This window comes from Nematolebias whitei, chromosome 15 (genome assembly GCF_014905685.2).
Source record: "Nematolebias whitei isolate Nwh7 chromosome 15, NemWhi1, whole genome shotgun sequence".
In the NCBI taxonomy this organism is placed as follows: Eukaryota; Metazoa; Chordata; class Actinopteri; order Cyprinodontiformes; family Rivulidae; genus Nematolebias; species Nematolebias whitei.
The window spans coordinates 35,726,726-35,745,189 of record NC_056512.1 but is presented as its reverse complement, the minus strand read 5'-3'; the positions used below and the strand labels follow the sequence as shown (position 1 = coordinate 35,745,189).

Here is an 18,464-nt window from a genome sequence, read left to right as displayed (position 1 = left end):
CGGAGAACTCTGTTGAAACAAGGCCAAGTTTGAATTCTGATTTTTTTTTTTTTTTACATATTAAATATACTTTACTATTCTACAACCCCAATTCTTAAAAAAAAAAAAAAAAGTAAATAAAATCCAAATACATTTATTTTCAAATCTTAGAAAACCATATTTTATTCACGATGAAACAAAGTAATAAGAAATTACTTTTTTTTAAATGAGGTTATTTTGAATTTTATGACAGAAACACGTCCCAAAGAAGCTGAAACAGAGGCAACAAAAGTGGTACAAGCAAACAAAAAACAGCTGGAGGAGCATTTACAAACCGGATTCCAAAAAAGTTGGGACACTAAACAATTTATGAATAAAAACTGAACGCAATGATGTGGAGATGGCAAATGTAAAATTTTATTTGTAATATATCATAGACGACAGATCAAAAGTTTAATCTGAGTAAACGTAACATTTTAAAAGAAAAATATGTTGATTCAAAATTTCACAGTGTCAACAAATCCCAAAAAAGTTGGGACAAGTAGCAATAAATGAATGGAAAAAGGAAATTGAGCATATAACGAACAGCTGGAAGACCAATTAACACTAATTAAGTCAATTGGCAACATGATTGGGTATAAAAAGAGCTTCTCAGAGTGTCAGTGTCTCTCAGAAGCCAAGATGGTAAGAGGATCACCAATTCCACCATTGTTGCGCAGAAAGATAGTGCAGCAATACCAGAATGGCGTTACCCAACGTAAAATAGCAAAGACTTTTAAGTTATCATCATCAACCGTGCATAACATCATCAAAAGATTCAGAGAATCTGGAACAATCGCTGTGTGTAAGGGTCAAGGCCGTAAAACTCTACTGGATGCTCGTGATCTCTGGGCCCTTAAACGTCACTGCACCTCAAACAGGAATGCCACCGTCAAGGAAATAACAGAATGGGCTCAGGAATACTTCCAGAAAGCGTTGTCAGTGAACACAATCCACCGTGCAATCTGCCGTTGCCAGCTGAAACTCTACAGTGCAAAGAGGAAGCCATTTCTAAGCAAGCTCCACAAACTGAGACGTTTGCACTGGGCCAGGGGTCATAAAAAATGGAGTGTGGCAAAATGGAAGACTGTTCTGTGGTCAGATGAGACACGATTTGAAGTTCTTTATGGGACGCCATGTCATCCGGACCAGAGAGGACAAGGATAGCCCAAGTTGTTATCAACACTCCGTTCAGAAGCCTGCATCACTGATGGTATGGGGTTGCATGAGCGCTTGTGGTATGGGCAGCTTGCATGTCTGGAAAGGCACTTTTAATGCAGAGAACTATGTTCAGGTTCTAGAACAACATATGCTCCCATCTAGACGTCATCTCTTTCAGGGAAGACCCTGCATTTTTCAACACGATAATGCCAGACCACATTCTGCAGCAATCACAACATCATGGCTACGTAGGAGAAGGATCCGGGTACTGAAATGGCCAGCCTGCAGTCCAGATCTTTCACCTATACAGAACATTTGGCGCATCATAAAGAGGAAGGTGCGACAAAGAAGGCCCAAGACGATTGAACAGTTAGAGGCCTGTATTAGACATGAATGGGAGAGCATTCCTATTTCTAAACTTGAGAAACTGGTCTCCTCTGTCCCCAGACGTCTGTTGAGTGTTGTAAGAAGAAGGGGGGATGCCACACAGTGGTAAAAATGGACTTGTCCCAACTTTTTTTGGGATTTGTTGATGCCATGAAATTTGGAAACAACAGATTTTTCTCTTAAAATGATACATTCTCTCAGTTTAAACGTTTGATCTGTTATTTGTGTTCTATTCTGAATAAAATATTTGATGTTGGCACCTCCACATCATTGCATTCAGTTTTTATTCACAATTTGTTTAGTGTCACAACTTTTTTGGAATCTAGTTTGTAGTAGGGAAGCGCAGCAGGAGAGCAAAGGGTGAACCCTTCACGCAGCTGATGCAGCACGGAGCAGAAATGTATTGTACTTTGCTGTGCTGTAAACGTTGCACCGCCATACAAGTCACATCAGTCTAAAAATGTCTAATAAAGAGGAAAATAAATACCGTCGCTTCACCGTATAGGTCGCATTTATTGCACGTCACCACTGACCACCTGGAAACGTGAGATATGTTGTGCCAAAAATCGATTGGCTGCTAAATGGTGGCCACGGGAGTGTGCATGGGAGGACTTTAACAAGAACACTTAAAAACAATTTTGCTTGAAATTATAGCAAAGGTGTGTCTCAGTTTAACTTTTCCTTAATAAATGCACTTTAATGGTCAAATCAGCTGCATTTCACCTGGGCGGTGCAGTGAAATGCAGCTGATTTGACGTTTGCTCCAGGAGTTCCAGAGCAAGACAAATGTGGCTTGTATGGCAAGCAAAGTGTGTCATTAATAGCCACTTTTACCTATTAATGAGACGCTTGACTTGCCATATAGGTTGAGCGCCCTCTAGTGGTTGAAAATGGTACTGTTCAATATTTTTCATACCCGAATGAATGAAATTGTCAGATCTCAATCAAAAATTATGTGTTATGTGTAAATTTATGTTATAAATATGGAGGAAAAACATGAATAAGTCACTTCGGTGTATAAGTCGCAGGACTTGCAAATTTATGTAAAAAGGTGCGACTTATACGGCAAAAAAAAATATGGTACTTCTTGATCAATTACATTAAAAAAACTGAACATAGAAGTTCTAAAATAATGTAAAATAACTTAACACTTTTATAGGTCGTGATTATGACGATTTTACGATGTGACATTAAGTTGGAAAACAAAAGTCTATCAGTGCAGCTGGACAGCAAAGGGTTAACCCTTCACAAAGCTGCTTCAGCAGGGAGCAGAGATATGAGTGGCAGAGCAGAGGGAGCTTCTCCCTGCACCTGTGGGCTGCACACAGGTGCTTAATCATTTTAAATTATTTATTTTATATAATCCGTGCCGCTCGTGTGGATCATCCATCAATCAGCCAATTGTGTGTCATGTCCGCTCTTACTTTGAAAAACCGCGAAAGAGCAAGTCTGCGAAAGTCTAACCGCGAAACAGCGAGGGACTACGGTCTGTCGATTGTACGTCCGTTACTCGTTTCCTTTCTCAGCGCCGAGACAAAAGCTAAACGACAAGGAAAAACAAATATGATCTGAAGTTAAGTTAAACCTCCCACTCATAACAATAAATCAAGTTCAAGACAAAAACAACTGGCCTTTATTTTGTAGCTGAATTTGGATTCATCATGTCCTGGATGACTGAGACTCTTCACCAGCATACTCCCACTCGTGTTTCATTCAAATAATTAAGAGGCCACAAGACGTGATTAGTTTAAATAACATTTACTTGCACACGTCACACACAAACCGAAACAAATCGTGGTGGTACAGATTAGAGGACAGCAGATAAAATCCAATCGAACCGAATGATGAACACACGGTGCAGCTGCGTCTCCTGCTCCACGCGCAGCACCAACGGTCCGCTGTGGCACCACTCGGGTGAAACGCACGAGAATACAACGAAAACACACACAAAAAAGAGCAGCAAATATAATTTAAAAAACACCCGACCAGAAAAGATTTGGACTCTTGAAAATGAGCAAACTAACTATTTTACACAGCAAATAAACACTGAAACTAAAGATTCAGATGGAAGCCAACGCAAGGCAGAATGATCACCACGGGAAAAAAATTAAATAAAAAAATAAAAAACATTGTTCAGGTTCAAGTGTAGCTGCTTTCTGAGCAGAAGTCAGAGGTAATAAGTTTTAAACAATCAAACTGTCAACCAGATGAGTATGTCAATAAAAAATTTATGAGGACATGACCAATCATCTGCCTCTAGCTTCCATTAATACGTCCCCAGAAAGACTGAATTCTCGGAGACAAATGAGAAGCGGAAAATGCTTCGGCGTTCTCCGTCAGTGGGCAGAACGCTCGTAGCCACCGACCCGATCATCCAGCTCCATCAACAAGGTTTTAAGACACTGAAAAAAAAATTCATACACGAAAAAAAAAAAAAAGGTCGACTCGTGGACAAAATGCGTGAAAGGAAACTTGAAATGGCGTCTTTTACACGTGAGAACAAGTCGTGACCAGACACTCGACAGGTGAAGAACAGACTTGGTGAAATGGGTTAGAGGGTGTGGAGCGAACGACAAACAACGTGGAAAAGGGTTCGAAAACATCCCAGAAAGGTGAAGCTTCATTTCATAATACACTCGAGCAAAAGTTGCACTGGTGGATGGAAAGCTGCGTGAAATTTCTAAATCCAGCTCTACAGCAAGTAGGACAACCCTGTGGGAGGATGGGTGCAAACAAAACATCTTGAACTCTTGAACTTTTTACATAGAGTTAGGAGGGCTATTTAAAAAAAAGTTAACCCTTGGACATAAAGCTTCTTTTTAATAAGTCCCTTTGCTTGAATCTGAGGACAGGATGACATTTTTTAAAATGCCAAACATTCTTAAAAAAAAAAAAAAAAAAGCAGCACTGTAAACTGGCCACACTACCACACCACACTCACAGGAATAATAATAATAAAAATTAAAAAAAATCACTTATCTACTTAAACATTTTTTTTTTCTCTTTGTACAAGTTGAACAAGAAATTAAATTCAAATAAAGTCAAAATAGAACAGCAAATTTACAAAAACGATTAAAAAAAAAAAAAAATTTAAAACAGAGGGGGAAAAAAAATTAACACCATTTTTCATTGAGTGACGTAACTTTTCAAACAGCTGTCAGCTGACCTCCAGGGGTCACTCAACAGATAAATCCAACCGGAAGAGATCCCCCGTGTCCTCTCGGCAGTTGACTTATTCACCGGTTTTCAGAAGATGCGCTTACGCTTCAGGTAGGAGTCCGCGTAGTGACCGCCTAGGCCTTGGGAGTGCTGGCCCACGTAGCCCCCCTCGGGGCTCGGCTCTGGAGATGGGATCAGGCGTGAGAACATGCGTTTGTGGCTTCCGATCGGCGTCTAGAACGAACAGAAAGATGATTGGTGAACAGCGTCTGTGTATGAGAGGGCTAACGGTGAATAAAAAGCAGCTACGGCAATCTGCTAATTACCTTCATAACGTTCCCCAGTCCTGAGGAGCAGTTGGCAAGATGGCTTCCGGGAGGCATTCCCACAGCCTGAGGACATACAACTTTCTCAGCGACCAACTAATTTTACACTCCATAACCCCAAAGTACTACAGTAATTACTGAACATTGGTTTCTTCTTCAAGTATAACCCTCTTTATTCGACAAATGAGAACAAAAACATTATCGCCTCTTGCCTTTGAAGACGTGATAATAGTTGCAGAAGGAAAAGAAAAGAGGATCTGATCATTTATGAAGGTTTAGACGTACCCTGTTGAGGTTGTTGCCACTGGAAACTTCAGGCTCCGAGCTGTAGTATGAGGTGGGGGGTGGACTGGAGGAGTAAGTGTAGTGGGAAAACCGCTCGTTGTAGTCAAGGTGATGAGAGAGCTGCAAAAAGTCCGATTTCAGAACAGTTACTAAAAGAGAAGTACACAATTAACTTTGAGACTTTAATGCGACTGAGCCATCTTGCAGTGGCAGACGCATCACTACCTGCTGGCTGAATCCTGCCGAGACTCCAGTATCAACATTCTCTTGCTGTTCGTACAAGTGGGCCAGGACATCCTGAGGAGAAACGGCAGATGGGCGTCAGACCGCATCACATCATGGAGTTGTGCAGCAGTAAAGCAGCATATATTAATGCCATTAAAGCACAAGTGTGGACAACACTCCGCAGACGAGGCAGTAAAAAGGTGCGGTTACCCGGTGCAGAGGATATTCAGGGCTGCAAGAATCCTGGTAGCGCAGATTAAAACTCGGCTGGAGGTTCTGATGTGCGTACTGGTTGGACACATTACTTAGAGTGGGCCTTTTCCTGTAGGGGTGAGGTCTGCAGCTTGCTCCTGGAGAAGAGGACGAGAGCACAGATATACTTGGCTGAGCCCATGAAAGAAAACAAGACCGACAAGTTCGACCCCTACAAAAACAAATAAAAATCATGGAATCACGCTCTTTTGAGTTTGTTCTTTCAATGGTTTAACTTTGCATAAGAAATAAATGAAATTAAACATGCTATGAAACTTTTTTCCTCAAAAGTCCTACCTTCTGACAATGTACTTTTCGCGGTACAAGTCGCACTGTTTTGCATATTAGCATGCCTGTGGCTTACACAGCGAAGCGACTTATTTATGTTTTTTTTCTCCATATTTACAATTAAATTTTTGGCTGATCTGACGATTTCATTCAATCCGACATGGAAAATATTGAACAATACTATTTTCAGCCACTAGAGGGCCCTTGAGTAATACGGCAAGCCAAGTGTCTCATTAATAGGTAAAAGTGGCTATTAATGAGACATTTGGCTTGCCATACAAAGCCACCTTTGTCTCGCTCAGGAACTCCTGGAGCAAATGTCAATTCAGCTGCATTTCGCCGTCCAGGTGAAATGCAGCTGATTTGACCATTAAAGTTCATTAATTAAGGAAAAGTTCACCTTTTCTATAATGTCGAGCAAACAAATAATTGTTTTTAAATGTTAAGTTTAAGTTGTTAGATTATTTTTAAAGTCCTCCCGTGCACGCTCCCGCGGCCGCCATTTAACGGCCAGTCGATTTTTGACACAACACTGGCCAATGTTTCCAGGTGGTCAGCGGTGACGCATAATAGATACGACATATACGGCGGTGTGACGTGTACGGCAGAAAATACGGTAAAAGAGTAATTTAATTGTAGTCAGGCACTTTTTTTAGATCAAGTAGAGGAAACAATTATAGATCACTCCAAAAATTAAGACTTATGAGGACCATTCGGACTTTGTTGCACCACCTCTGGCTTTTATAAACAGCTTAGTCTCCAAGGCATGGACCTAACAAATGAAACCATTTTCTTCATCAAAATGGCTCCAACTGTCTCTTATTGCCGTTATAAGCTCAGCTTTGCAGAATGGAACCTCGACGTTGACCGTTTTCTTCAACTTCCAACAGAAATTTTCAACTGGGTTAAGTCAAGTCAAGTCATATTTATTTATAGAGCACAATTTAAAACAGATAGACTGTTATCAAAGTGCTTAACACTAATGGTAACACTGAGAAATAAAAAGCAGTAAGAATATACCTTAAAAAATTAACAGCATTAAAATGAAGACATGGAACAAGATATACTAAATCAACTCACACAGTATGAAACGCCAGAGAGAACAGATATGTTTTTAGCAGGGATTTGAACACAGGAAGGGAGGTGGCATGCCTAATGTTGGGGGGTAGGTTGTTCCACAGTTTGGGACCCATGACTGAAAACGCCCGATCTCCTCGGAGCTTCAGTCGTGTTTTTGGAACAACCAAAAGCAGCTGGGACTATTCACAGGCCATGCCATCGACATTAATGTATTTTTTTTTAATGAAGGAAAGTTTTTACATTCTTCGCCCCATTGCAAAATGAAGTCATCACCAAGCACCCTTTCAACTGGTGGAATAAGAGAAGTGTCCAAAATTACAATGCAAATGCTGGCATGTATTTAAGAAGTGCCATCTCCCCTACGTTTTCATCTGGCATGACACTTTCATCCTGTCCATGCTCGCTTCTCTTTAGCCCACTGTCGTCTTGTTCTGTTTGGGTTGTAACGATGGCTTTGGTTCGGCTTTTTGGCTAAATCCCATTTCTTTTAGGTAATTTCTTACAGTTTAGTCAGACAACGACTCCAGTTCCACAAAATCCCATGTGTAAATTTCTAGGTTTTTTTTTGTTTGTTTGTTCGTTTTTACTTCCGACCTACTGTATAAACACAATAGACCTAAAATGAAACAAAAAAACATGAAATCCAAACAGAAAAAGTAGTGCTTTTGTAACTGTGAAAACCACAAATATTCATAATGAATTGTATTATTTGCAACTCTAAATGCAAGTATAAACCAATATTCATACACATATGTAAACATTTAGTAAAACAAAGTTATTTACATTATTTTCATAGAAATGTAAACTTTTCCTGAGGCACTATTAGGCCAAAATGAGGTGTTACAATAAAATGTCATAAATGATTTGTGTCACTCATAAATACAGTTTGTCCAAATCAAGGCAGGTGGGCACGTCACATTCCCTTTTTGGGTCATTTTCTATGTCCTGCTCTGGATCAGTCAGTTGAACGTTCCAAACTTTGAATCCGTATCGTGTCATTATTTTGGCTGGGAGGGGCTCAGACAAAATGTGGCTTTTTCTCCATTGATCCTGGATCTTTGGCCAACATGGAAATCAGGAGACCAAAACGTTTATACAAATCTTCCATGTCTGTTGGTATATTTGTATTTTTTAAAGAATATGTTGTGCTGCCTTCTCGTTGAGTGATGGTGCAGATTGTCCAGACTGGTCAGAGCAAAAAATAATTTTAAAAATATTTTGGACTCGGGTGGAAACTGTGTCTAGCACTAGAGTCTCATGTACAAAAGGGTGATGCATGCAATTCAGATGTATTAAGAATGAAGTGAGCGTGGAAATGTACGCAGCACCACGTCAACTTCATGGCTGGTGTACGCACGTTTCTATGGTTATTGGTCCATTGGTGATACTGGGAAACTGTTAACGATGTGAAAACTATTATTCTACACACCGAACACACATGAAGAATTAATAAATCCACATGTATGAAATTAGATGAGTGGAAATGAAAGCTGTGCAAAGTGATGCAAAAAATAATTTTAACAACAATGGGCTTATCTTTGTTAGAGGACATAGCAAAATGCAGAGAGCATGTATTTAGAGATGGAGGATTTTCCAGCCCATGATGACGACTGGCTACACGGCTGTTTTAGGCTTCCAAGGAAATCCTTTTGGAAATGTGCTTGGAGCTGCAGCCGGCCTTGGAAAATGATACAGCAAGGAGCCGTGCACTACCCGTGCACATACAACTGCTGACCACACTGGGGTTTCTAACAACAGGGACATTCCAGAGGGAGCTGGCAGATGGACTGGGACTGTGCCCGTTGACCCTGAGCCGAGCCATGCCAGCTGTGTGGGATGGAATTATCCGTACGTCAACCAGGTATATCAAATTCCCTACCAGGCAGTTGAAGAGGCCAACATTAAGGTGTAATTTGTAGTGACAGCCAGTTTTCCTAATGTAATCAGAGCCATCGACTGCACAAACACACTGCTATAAAAGCACCATCACAGGATGAATATGTTTATGTTGACGGGAAGCATTTTCATTCAATCAATGTGCAAATTACATGTGATGCGTAAAAGCAACTAACCAACATTGTGGTTAATGTGGACTGGTTCAACACACGATTCATTCAAATGAACAGCATGGTTGGGAACAGACTATAAGCTGGCACGGTGCAGGATGGGCGGCTTCTTGGTGAGTAAATTCATTTAAATCGTCTTAATATGTCTGACCATTTTTTTTTTGTAATTTCTGCAGGTGTGCTGCTCTGACCCCACAGCATTTCCAGCTTCACACACATTGTCCCACTCGCTCCCCCTAATGCCAGAGGACTGTGCCAGACAGGATGTTTTTACATGTCTCTACCTCATTTAGAAGCGTCTCCAACTCACATTCCATGAAGTTCCTCTTTTTTTCCACGTGTAGACGCTTTCTGATAATGCAAAGAGGAGATTCCTCAGGTGCAGGGTAGATTTAAACCTATTTGCATATTTAAATGGATTCGTGTCAATGGAGAAGTCAGGTATTCTCTTATGTGCGCTTAATTCCACATTGATTGGGATGTACAAAAGAAGTGTGCTTGGATTCATGCGTACGCACGGTTTCATACACCTGGATTTATTTGTGTGTACGCTGCTTTCTCCATTTAAGTGTATGCCATGTTTCAGTAGGAAATCAACACAAGCCTTTGTACATGAGGCTCCTGCTGTTCTGTGACCGGAACCTATTTACCTCTGGGTCAACATCCACATCCTTGTTTTCTGCTAGAGCGATTGAAACATCGGTCATGAGACCAACACGCGACAGCTCATCGATTGAATCCAGCGAGTTAATGCCAGAAGGTTGGAATTTTAACACGATAGTTTTATACAAAACTAAACAATTGACAGAAAATCCCTCAAAGGTGGCGACATCATATTTTGGCCAGGGGTTGTAGCAAAGCCTGAACCAAGCAGTGGTTTCCCCACAACTTACCTGAGGAAAACGCATGGTTGATATTGAGGAAGGCGCTCTGAGGAAGGTTCATATCTTTTGGAGGTTCACTCAGTACCTGATGTTGAATAAAAAAAAAAAATAAAAAAAAACATTTTTTCTTTGTTACCATTTTGAGGGGTTTAAAAAAAATCTGAACATCTGAGATCACTTGTTGAAATGGCATGAAAACGCACCCCTTGTGCTGCGAGGCCATCGGCACCCATCATGCCTCCCATCACGGGAAAGGAAACGCCTGGTAGTGTGGGAGGGGAGGTCTGGGAGTAGCTGCTTGATGATGTGGGGGAATCCTGCTCTCGTGACATGGCCCTGCCAAGTGACATTGGCTTTAGGGGTGCCAGAGGATCTGACTGAAGACTCAGTGCTGGGACTGCGCCACCTAGAATAAAAACATGACTAAGATCACAATCTGTGCAAACAGCTTTAAAATTCAGTGGTCACAAACATTCAAAATTAAAATATAAATTAAGGCCTAATTTTCCTCTAAGGAATGCATATCGGCCACGACTTTTCATGCCAAAATTTTAATCCAAGATTGTCATTAGTTAACAACAAAACTACAAGAATGTAGTCATTTTGGTCAAACTTTGAAAATAATATCCTGATGAGCAATAATCCAGGTAGAAAAATCTAACAAGGTTAAGGTCCCGTTTACATGAGAACAACCTCTGGAAACATTAGTGGGTTTTTTCAATGTTTATAAACAACAACAACAAAAAAAAAAAGAGTAGGTTTACACGAAAACACTGTAGATTCCATGTCAGTTGGGTTGCCAGATAAGAAATTATGAACTACAGAATTGTCGCTTTAAAATTATAGTATTTTGACCTAAACAGTCATATGAGCTGAGTAAGCGTGTCGTAAGATGAGTTTGTTGAACATGTGCACAGAAAAGGAGGGGGTAAATAAAACATTTAAAATTTATCTGGCAACACTGATGAAGGACTCCGCTGCATGCAGTCTTTGCATGATCACAGTTATGTCCAAACTGATGAATACACCAACACACACTGTTATTACTAGTATCAGCCCTCTGTGAATAGCAAGTGGCCATCAGGGCACTAACGACCAATTGATGGTCCTCCTTTATCATGTGAACAGCTAGTTTTGGCTGTCACCAGCAAAATGGTTGATCCACAATAAGAAGGTGCTTATAAGACCGATATTGTTGGAGTGTCTCAAACTGAAGAAGTCTTTTGGACAAAAGACGAAACTTTTCAACAAAGAATCCGTCCAGAGGACCTGACTCAACCTTGTTCGATTTGAAAATCATATTATGCACAACCTCATGCAAGATCACAAGATGTCACGCTCAGAGTGCACACTCACACTCCGCATTTTATAGGTACGGAAATCCGATGAACAACATTAAGCCTAATTTGGTAATTTAATTGGAACAAAATCATGAATGATGAATAATGTAAGAAGTGCAAAGTCTGATTAACAGGGAAAAGAGGATACAGATGTTTGCAATCAGAAGAAGTGCAGCAAAAACATGTCATTAGTAGCTCAAGGAGACGCGGCTGGAACTGAAATATGCCAAACCTTGAGGGGCATCTCCCAGCAGATGGACTCCCTGCTGGACGGGCAGAGCAGCCAAAGGATTGTCCCCAATGAGTCCTGCCTGTTGGTCGAAGGACAGATCAGTGTCACATGAGGGTCACGCTGCCTGGAGGCAATGCTCGCGCAGTAGAAAAAAAAAGGCTGATTTAAAAAAGCACTCTGAACACAGCATTGAAGTTTACTTACCAAGTATCAGATTAACCCTTCGAAGGATAAGACATTTACGGTTTCACAGCACTCAGCACAACCATAAAAATAAATACATAAATCAAAACTTCACTTTCCCCAGACAGCTTACCAAGCCAGGCAAATTTGTTCTTCATTACAAACTACACACACACACACAGGACAACCAAACACAAAACACCATTATCACACACACAAGGGAGAAGAGGGTTTTCTTTACTGTGCAGCACCTGAGCCCAAAGAAGAGGATTCCCCAGAAAAGCTTGCTAATGGCATGGAGGAACAGAACATAGCGGGGTGAGACAAGTTGAAGATGACTTAAAAACAGGATGGAGGAGCCGTAGGAGGGAACATATCAGGGGGCCAAAAAAGTGTTGGTACCTGCTGGGCTTTGGCCTGGTTCTGAAGGAGCACCTGCAGCAGGGCAGCTGAGAGAGAGGGGTTGGCCAGCAGCGGCAATGCAGGAGCTGCTCCAAGGATCCCTGGATATAAATAAAAGTCAAGATTTAAGTAATAAAACCAATAACAAAATCTGTTTTTTTTTTTTTTTTTTTAAACATGGCCAAGGGCTCTCAACCTTGCTTGTGTCCCTGTGACAGAGGGTTGAGCAGCATCTTGAGGGTGGCAGGGTTATTAAGGCCTGTGAGTATCTGCAGCACTGTGGGATCAGGGAGGAGACCTTTGCCTCGGTTTAAGGCCTAGGAGGGAGGAGCAACGAGAGGAAGCATCACTGCACAACTGATTAAGTGGCAGCTGCAGACAAACTTGAATTAAGCGTATTGATTAAAGTGTAATACCATGGTTTGTGCAGCAATCAAAGCAGCCAACATGCTTCTTCCAGGAGGACCGGGGGCACAGAAGGACACCCTGATGTGCATCCCGCCCAGCAGCCTGCCATCTGCGAGTCTCTGTGCCTCCTCGGCCATCTCGGCTGTGGAAAACTCCAGCACAGCGAAGCGCCGGAAACTTCCATCTTGTCCCTGAGCCAGCTGTAAAAAGGAGAAATCAAAACACTTATACAATTTCACACCTAGTTAAAACTCTGATGCTAGTAAATCTAATGAGTGCAGTTCTGTTTAGTGCAATTTCTGATCTAAATGCATTTCAAACGTACTGAAATTTATAAAAATAATGTGAATTTCAAAAGTCATTTTTTATTTGTGTCCAATACAGCCAAACTTTTAAATTACTAATATACAAGTACTCTCCAATTCCAGCAGCTTTTCTTTTTATTACATTTTCTTGCCACCATTATTAAGAATGGGCTGTGAATTTCATAAATTCAGAGTCTAATTAAAATAAGCTAATCTGAAGAATCGACACAACTTTTTGTTTTATATAGTTGTGATGAATCTCAGAATGTTCAAAATCCCAGTGGCATGCACCCATTTTTATTTTAAAAATAGATGAAGTCATAGTAGCGGTCACGGTGGATAAAAGTGAGCGGAGGTGGGTATGATGAGGGCAACAAATGATGAGCACGACATAAAACATTTACAAGCTGTACATGCAAAAATAAGATGTGATTAAAAATTACAGGTTGCTTCATTGCAAACATTAAAAATCTGACTGCGTTAGACTGCGACTGAAAACGTGTCTATTTTTTTGTGATTTTGAATCATTGCCTCAGAGATGCTACTTTTAGCAGGAGCATACACCTCTGTAGCTACAGCTGCTGTAAAGTGCAATAATAAGAAGACCAAAACAAGTGTTGTGAGAAGCATTGCTGCAGTTTCATCCTTTGTTTGGAGCAGGCTGGTAGGTAGAGAGCACGACTAATTCAAGGAGCGTTTTTGATTAAAATCCTCACGCCTAATCATTACTTAGACGTAGCCTGAAACTAACAACAACAGATTTCACAACATCCTGAACAAGTCGATCGAATCTTGTTAAAAGTAGCACAGAGAAACAAAAAACATTACCCTCGAGTCATCGCAAAGTTCTCAATTACTATTCTTTAAACAAAATGAAAATATCCAAATAAAAAAAGAATGTGTGTATGCCAATCTAAAAGGGACCCCACATACACACACCCCATTCCAGAAAAGCCTGCTGACGAACACCACCTGGGGGAGTCAGGTGGTCATTACCATAGAAACCAGCCTTTGAGTGGCCACATAAAAACTGGGTTATAGGTTAAAGGTGCAAAAGTACCAAACATGGAGAACTTCACAAAACTGGTTTCATGGTGCAACATCTCTTTTTAAATCAATCCTTATAGTCTAAACACTTTAACGTACATGGTAATCTGACCGTACGCTGCATGAATCAAGAAAAGCTGAACAAAACCCCCATTAAAGATAAGGGATAGAGAGATGAGTGAGCATCATGTCAAGAATCTGTTCATTTGGGTTGGTTTACATTATTTTTTTTATTCTGAAAAGATTAAATGCGATGAGTAGTAGTGCAACGTAGGTCTGACCTGGCAGAAGACTGGCATGTGGGTGTCAGACAGGGAATTGCGGAGATCCTGGGCCGTCAAAAGGCTCAGGGGCAGGCGGTCCACGCACAGACATTTGGAGTGCAGCAGTGGGTATGTGAGCGAGCCCACTTCAGTCCAGTGGACGTACAGCATGCGGGAGCCCAGCTGCTTGCCCAGTAGCTCCGACTTGGCCCTGGCCGCCGAGTCCTTCTTCATGTACTCCACAAAGCCGTAGCCTTTGGAAAGCCCCGTGGAGGCGCCGTAAACCAGAAAGCAGCGCTCAAGGTTGCCAAAGGGTCGCACCAACTCCTCGAACTGCTGCTGAGTAAAGGCCCGGGGCAGGTTGGCGATGCACAGCAGAGTGTCGGTCGGCTGCAGCTGCACTGAGATCTCCCTGTCCCGAAGAGCATGCTGGTGGAACTCTTTGATGGCGCGCTGGGCTTGTTCCCCGTTGAGCAGAGTCACAAATGCTGGGGCAGAAACACAAAACTTGGTGTAACGTTTGTTTAAGCAGATTGAAGAGAAAAGATGAGCTTTCATGCGTAGCAAGTCTCAAAAAGAAAAACTGTTGTTGACACAATTTCCCCTTAAGCATGCCTGATAAAAGATGATGCTGATGGCACAATGTCAGCAAGCGGCAGCTTTTATCCTGCCAGCACAACTTCAGCTCAGACTGAACCCCCACAAGTTGTCACAGTGACAGTCAAGAATCAAAGACGTTGAAAACTAATGGACTGTCCCCGACAAAAATGAGACGCATCTGGACTTGGGACTCATTTTAATGTTGTTGCTTTTTCATTGCATTGCAATGTGATGGACTCTAAATAGTGTTGATAGTGCCGTTTTTTTTTTTTTTTTGTGCGACAACGGCTTGATAGACACCAGAAATTTACCATCTGGTTCATGTTTTTTTTATTGGCTCATTATTGTCTGCCACCTTCTAGAGAGATATTGCTCTGAATACAAAAAGCAATTTAAAATGCCTACTCTGAGCTCATGTTTCTTTTCTAAAGTCTCTCCTCCTGAATGTGGATGCAACTCACAAGGGCGTTAATAGTCCAGGTACATTTAAATTGATTGCAATTCATTGCGACCTTGTGACAAGGAAATTACACTACTGGTCAGGACAAAAACAGTCGTTTCTGAACGATGAACGACTGAAAGTCTGACCATCAAAATAACGTTCTGAACGTACCAATTAGGTTTCGCTTGCAAATGTTTAAATTAGTTTAATCTCCAAGCTACTCATCTTCCCTGCATTCAGAAAAGTTTGATTCCAAGAGTTAAAAAAGTAAGGCAACAGGAGTTTGTTTCAGTAGTTGACTTCTCATCCGAGGAGCTTTTTGAATCCAAAAGCAAAGTGTTGTGTTCCATCTTCCAAGCTGAATTCCAAACACCCACACTTGCCCCCATCCTCATTCGCCCCACTCTGGGCCCATGAGCAAGGCCCTTAACCCCCCCATCTGCTCCCTAAACAGGTCTCTCTTGAAAATTAGTTATTGTGGCTAAATGAGACTACCTGGATAAATAAAGGGTAAATAAAAATAAAAAAAAGAAAAATGAATTCAAAGCAAATTACCCCCCTTCCATTTCTTCCTGAGGGTCATTAGAGTTTGTGCAAGCTTGGTTCCCAGGAGAGATGTTCTGGTCACAATTATAAAAGTACCACACCTTCATGCATGTGATCTAAACATCTCTTTGATTTCGGCTCACATTAACAGAACACCTCACTGCATTTTATAAGCTGGGAATGCCACACTTAACTGGAATTTTTAAAAACGCTCCCTTGGATTCAACTACAGGAACAAATTCCAGTTGTCTTGTTTTTGAAACTCTTAGAATTTGCCATGTCCTGGACGACTGGGAATCTACACCAACATATCCTAAAGCCTGGTCGAGGCTCCCCTTGGGAGTGACATGGATGGATAAAGGGCCCAGCATACTCCACCCAAAGCCAAACTGTGGACCAAAGTGGTTTCGGGACGTTAGTTTTCGCACACCACAGACTCTGCCTTCATACATCTCCTCCTACATGTCTCTGCGTGAGTGCAGCTACAGTGTGCGCTCTCAAGGACATCATTACCTGCAGTGTTCCCTCAATGAGGACTGAACTAGGCAAAAGGGCCTTCTCCTACTCCGCTCCTGTTTCCTGGAATATCTTACAAAAAAGATTTGAAGCTCTCAACCTTGACCTCTCTAAGTTGCTTTAAGGATCTGTTGGACTCCTGGCAGGGACCAATGCAGGCATGTTCCTGTTTTTAGTTTTCTACATTCGCCTTAGAATCTAACTGTTTTGTTACTTTTTTTTTAGCCATCCTATTTGTAAAAAAAATAAAAATCTGTATGCCTTTTTATAACTGACTATTATTGTCGCTGTTGTCCATTGTTGTCATCATTCTTTGTTGAAATCAGGTCTCTCTTGTAAATGAGTCCTCGGGGCTCACTGGGATTTACCTGTCTAAATAAAAGTTGAATGAATGAAGCACACATTTCATAGTTCTCGAGACACAGGCGCAGAGCTCCTGGGAAACTCCTCACGCTGCCGTATACATAACTGCACGGGTTTCTTCCTGCCAGAGTCTCCACTCCATCCCTGCATCCACCATTCGGCCACAAATCTATCATAAAGAAAGTGCCACATTTTTCAGCAGACAGACTCCTCCATACACAATGTCTGGAGTTTTTGGCCATTTGACTAATTTAGTGTGTTCGAAAAGTTATACAGCTGAACGTCAGAGCGCATTTGTGGACCCTTATCAGAGCCGAGCCGGCTGATAAGACACTGTGCCATCTTATCAGGACTATGGAACTTTCTGGCAGTGTTCACGGACAATCTCACCACCGTTGTCCCCCCACCCATTGCTGCAAAATGTCTTGTGTCTATCCATGTTTCTTTTTTGTTGTGTGTGCTGAGGTAGTTGTTTTGCTGCCTTACACGGACGGTGTCCTGTGTCAAGGAGACTGCCAGAGACTTTTTTTATACCAGTACCTTCTTCCCTCATGTTTCTCTTCCCTTTTCTTATCTAAACGATAAGGGCAGTGCTTCACAACAAAGCTGCAGCCCATCGTGCACCCCCGTCTACACTTGTTGTCCTTGGACGGCTGCACTGAAATGCATTTTTGCTGTGTTTAACTGTGCAATGACAATAAAGTTGATTCTGATTCTGATTTCAGCGTCGACAAAATGCCACAAACTTCTGAACAATCACAATTCTCGGAGCACGTACGCATGTGAGAAAAAGCCTCGTGTCGAGAAGGGGTGGACGAAGTTACTCTGACAACAAAATGACGATTTTCATCATGCAGTTACGTCAATGAGAACTGATTTTGCCGCTTCGTATCGAGTATGCAAGGCCTTTAAGAATAGGAATGAGATCATCAGAGGTACATTACAGGTTGAATGACTGCAAGATAGAGGAAGAGGTCAGACTGAGATCATGGATACGTCTAGAGAAGGGACAGAGGTTATATTGGTTGAAGGTGGGTAAAATGCAGCTGACAGGAAGAAGACAAAAAGGAAGGTGAAAGAGGAGCTATGGAAGTAGTTCAAGACAGAGACATTTGGATTTAGAAAAGAGGATGCAGAAGAAAGAGCGTGATTGAGGAGGATGACTCGCTGCGGCAACACCTGGAGAGAACAGCCGAAAGACGAAGAAGCAATTGAATTGTGTATACAGTTGTCAATCTTTTTTTCTAGCATCCGTTTAGAAACCCAGAGGATGAGTCAGACCAACCTGTGCCCTTGTATTTGTCAACAAAGCAGTACTTCAAGTCGTAGCTTCCCAACATCTCGTGAATCTCCTGTAAAAAAAAAAAAAAATACAGGTCATTCCACATTTACATAATACAAATCAATCTTTTTTTTTTTGTCTTCTAGATTCTGTCTGTAATTGTGAACTGCGACATGATTAACTCATTCATGTCCACAGGGGAGCAACACCTGTGGGAGAAGGGAACTGAGGAAAAACTCCCTCATTGTTGTGGGAGAAATTGTTCTGCGCTGCTTCTGGCCCATTCACAAACGAATGATGGCGTTGGTCTCTAGCATTTTCTGAAACCTTTTGTCTCTACGCCTTCTAGCTTTTGTTACGTGGTAACTCACATCTCGAACTCCCTCTCTACAACACCCCCCCCC

At 41.6% G+C, this 18,464-nt stretch overlaps 1 protein-coding gene across 1 annotated transcript in view; it reads right to left on the bottom strand.

Annotated features, from left to right (window-relative positions):
* Positions 1-4,812: 4,812 nt before the first annotated feature.
* raver1 (ribonucleoprotein, PTB-binding 1) overlaps positions 4,813-18,464 on the bottom strand; it is a 14,711-nt gene continuing 1,059 nt past the window's right edge. The window contains exons 2-15 of the mRNA XM_037688435.1: positions 18,064-18,130; positions 14,330-14,799; positions 12,705-12,896; positions 12,485-12,605; positions 12,289-12,389; positions 12,102-12,173; positions 11,704-11,782; positions 10,325-10,537; positions 10,141-10,212; positions 5,772-5,911; positions 5,562-5,633; positions 5,337-5,456; positions 5,052-5,117; positions 4,813-4,959 (exon numbers count right to left, since the gene is read on the bottom strand). Coding sequence (XP_037544363.1) covers positions 4,813-4,959; positions 5,052-5,117; positions 5,337-5,456; positions 5,562-5,633; positions 5,772-5,911; positions 10,141-10,212; positions 10,325-10,537; positions 11,704-11,782; positions 12,102-12,173; positions 12,289-12,389; positions 12,485-12,605; positions 12,705-12,896; positions 14,330-14,799; positions 18,064-18,130 — 1,932 coding nt within the window. The remainder of the gene's footprint in view (positions 4,960-5,051; positions 5,118-5,336; positions 5,457-5,561; positions 5,634-5,771; positions 5,912-10,140; positions 10,213-10,324; positions 10,538-11,703; positions 11,783-12,101; positions 12,174-12,288; positions 12,390-12,484; positions 12,606-12,704; positions 12,897-14,329; positions 14,800-18,063; positions 18,131-18,464) is intronic.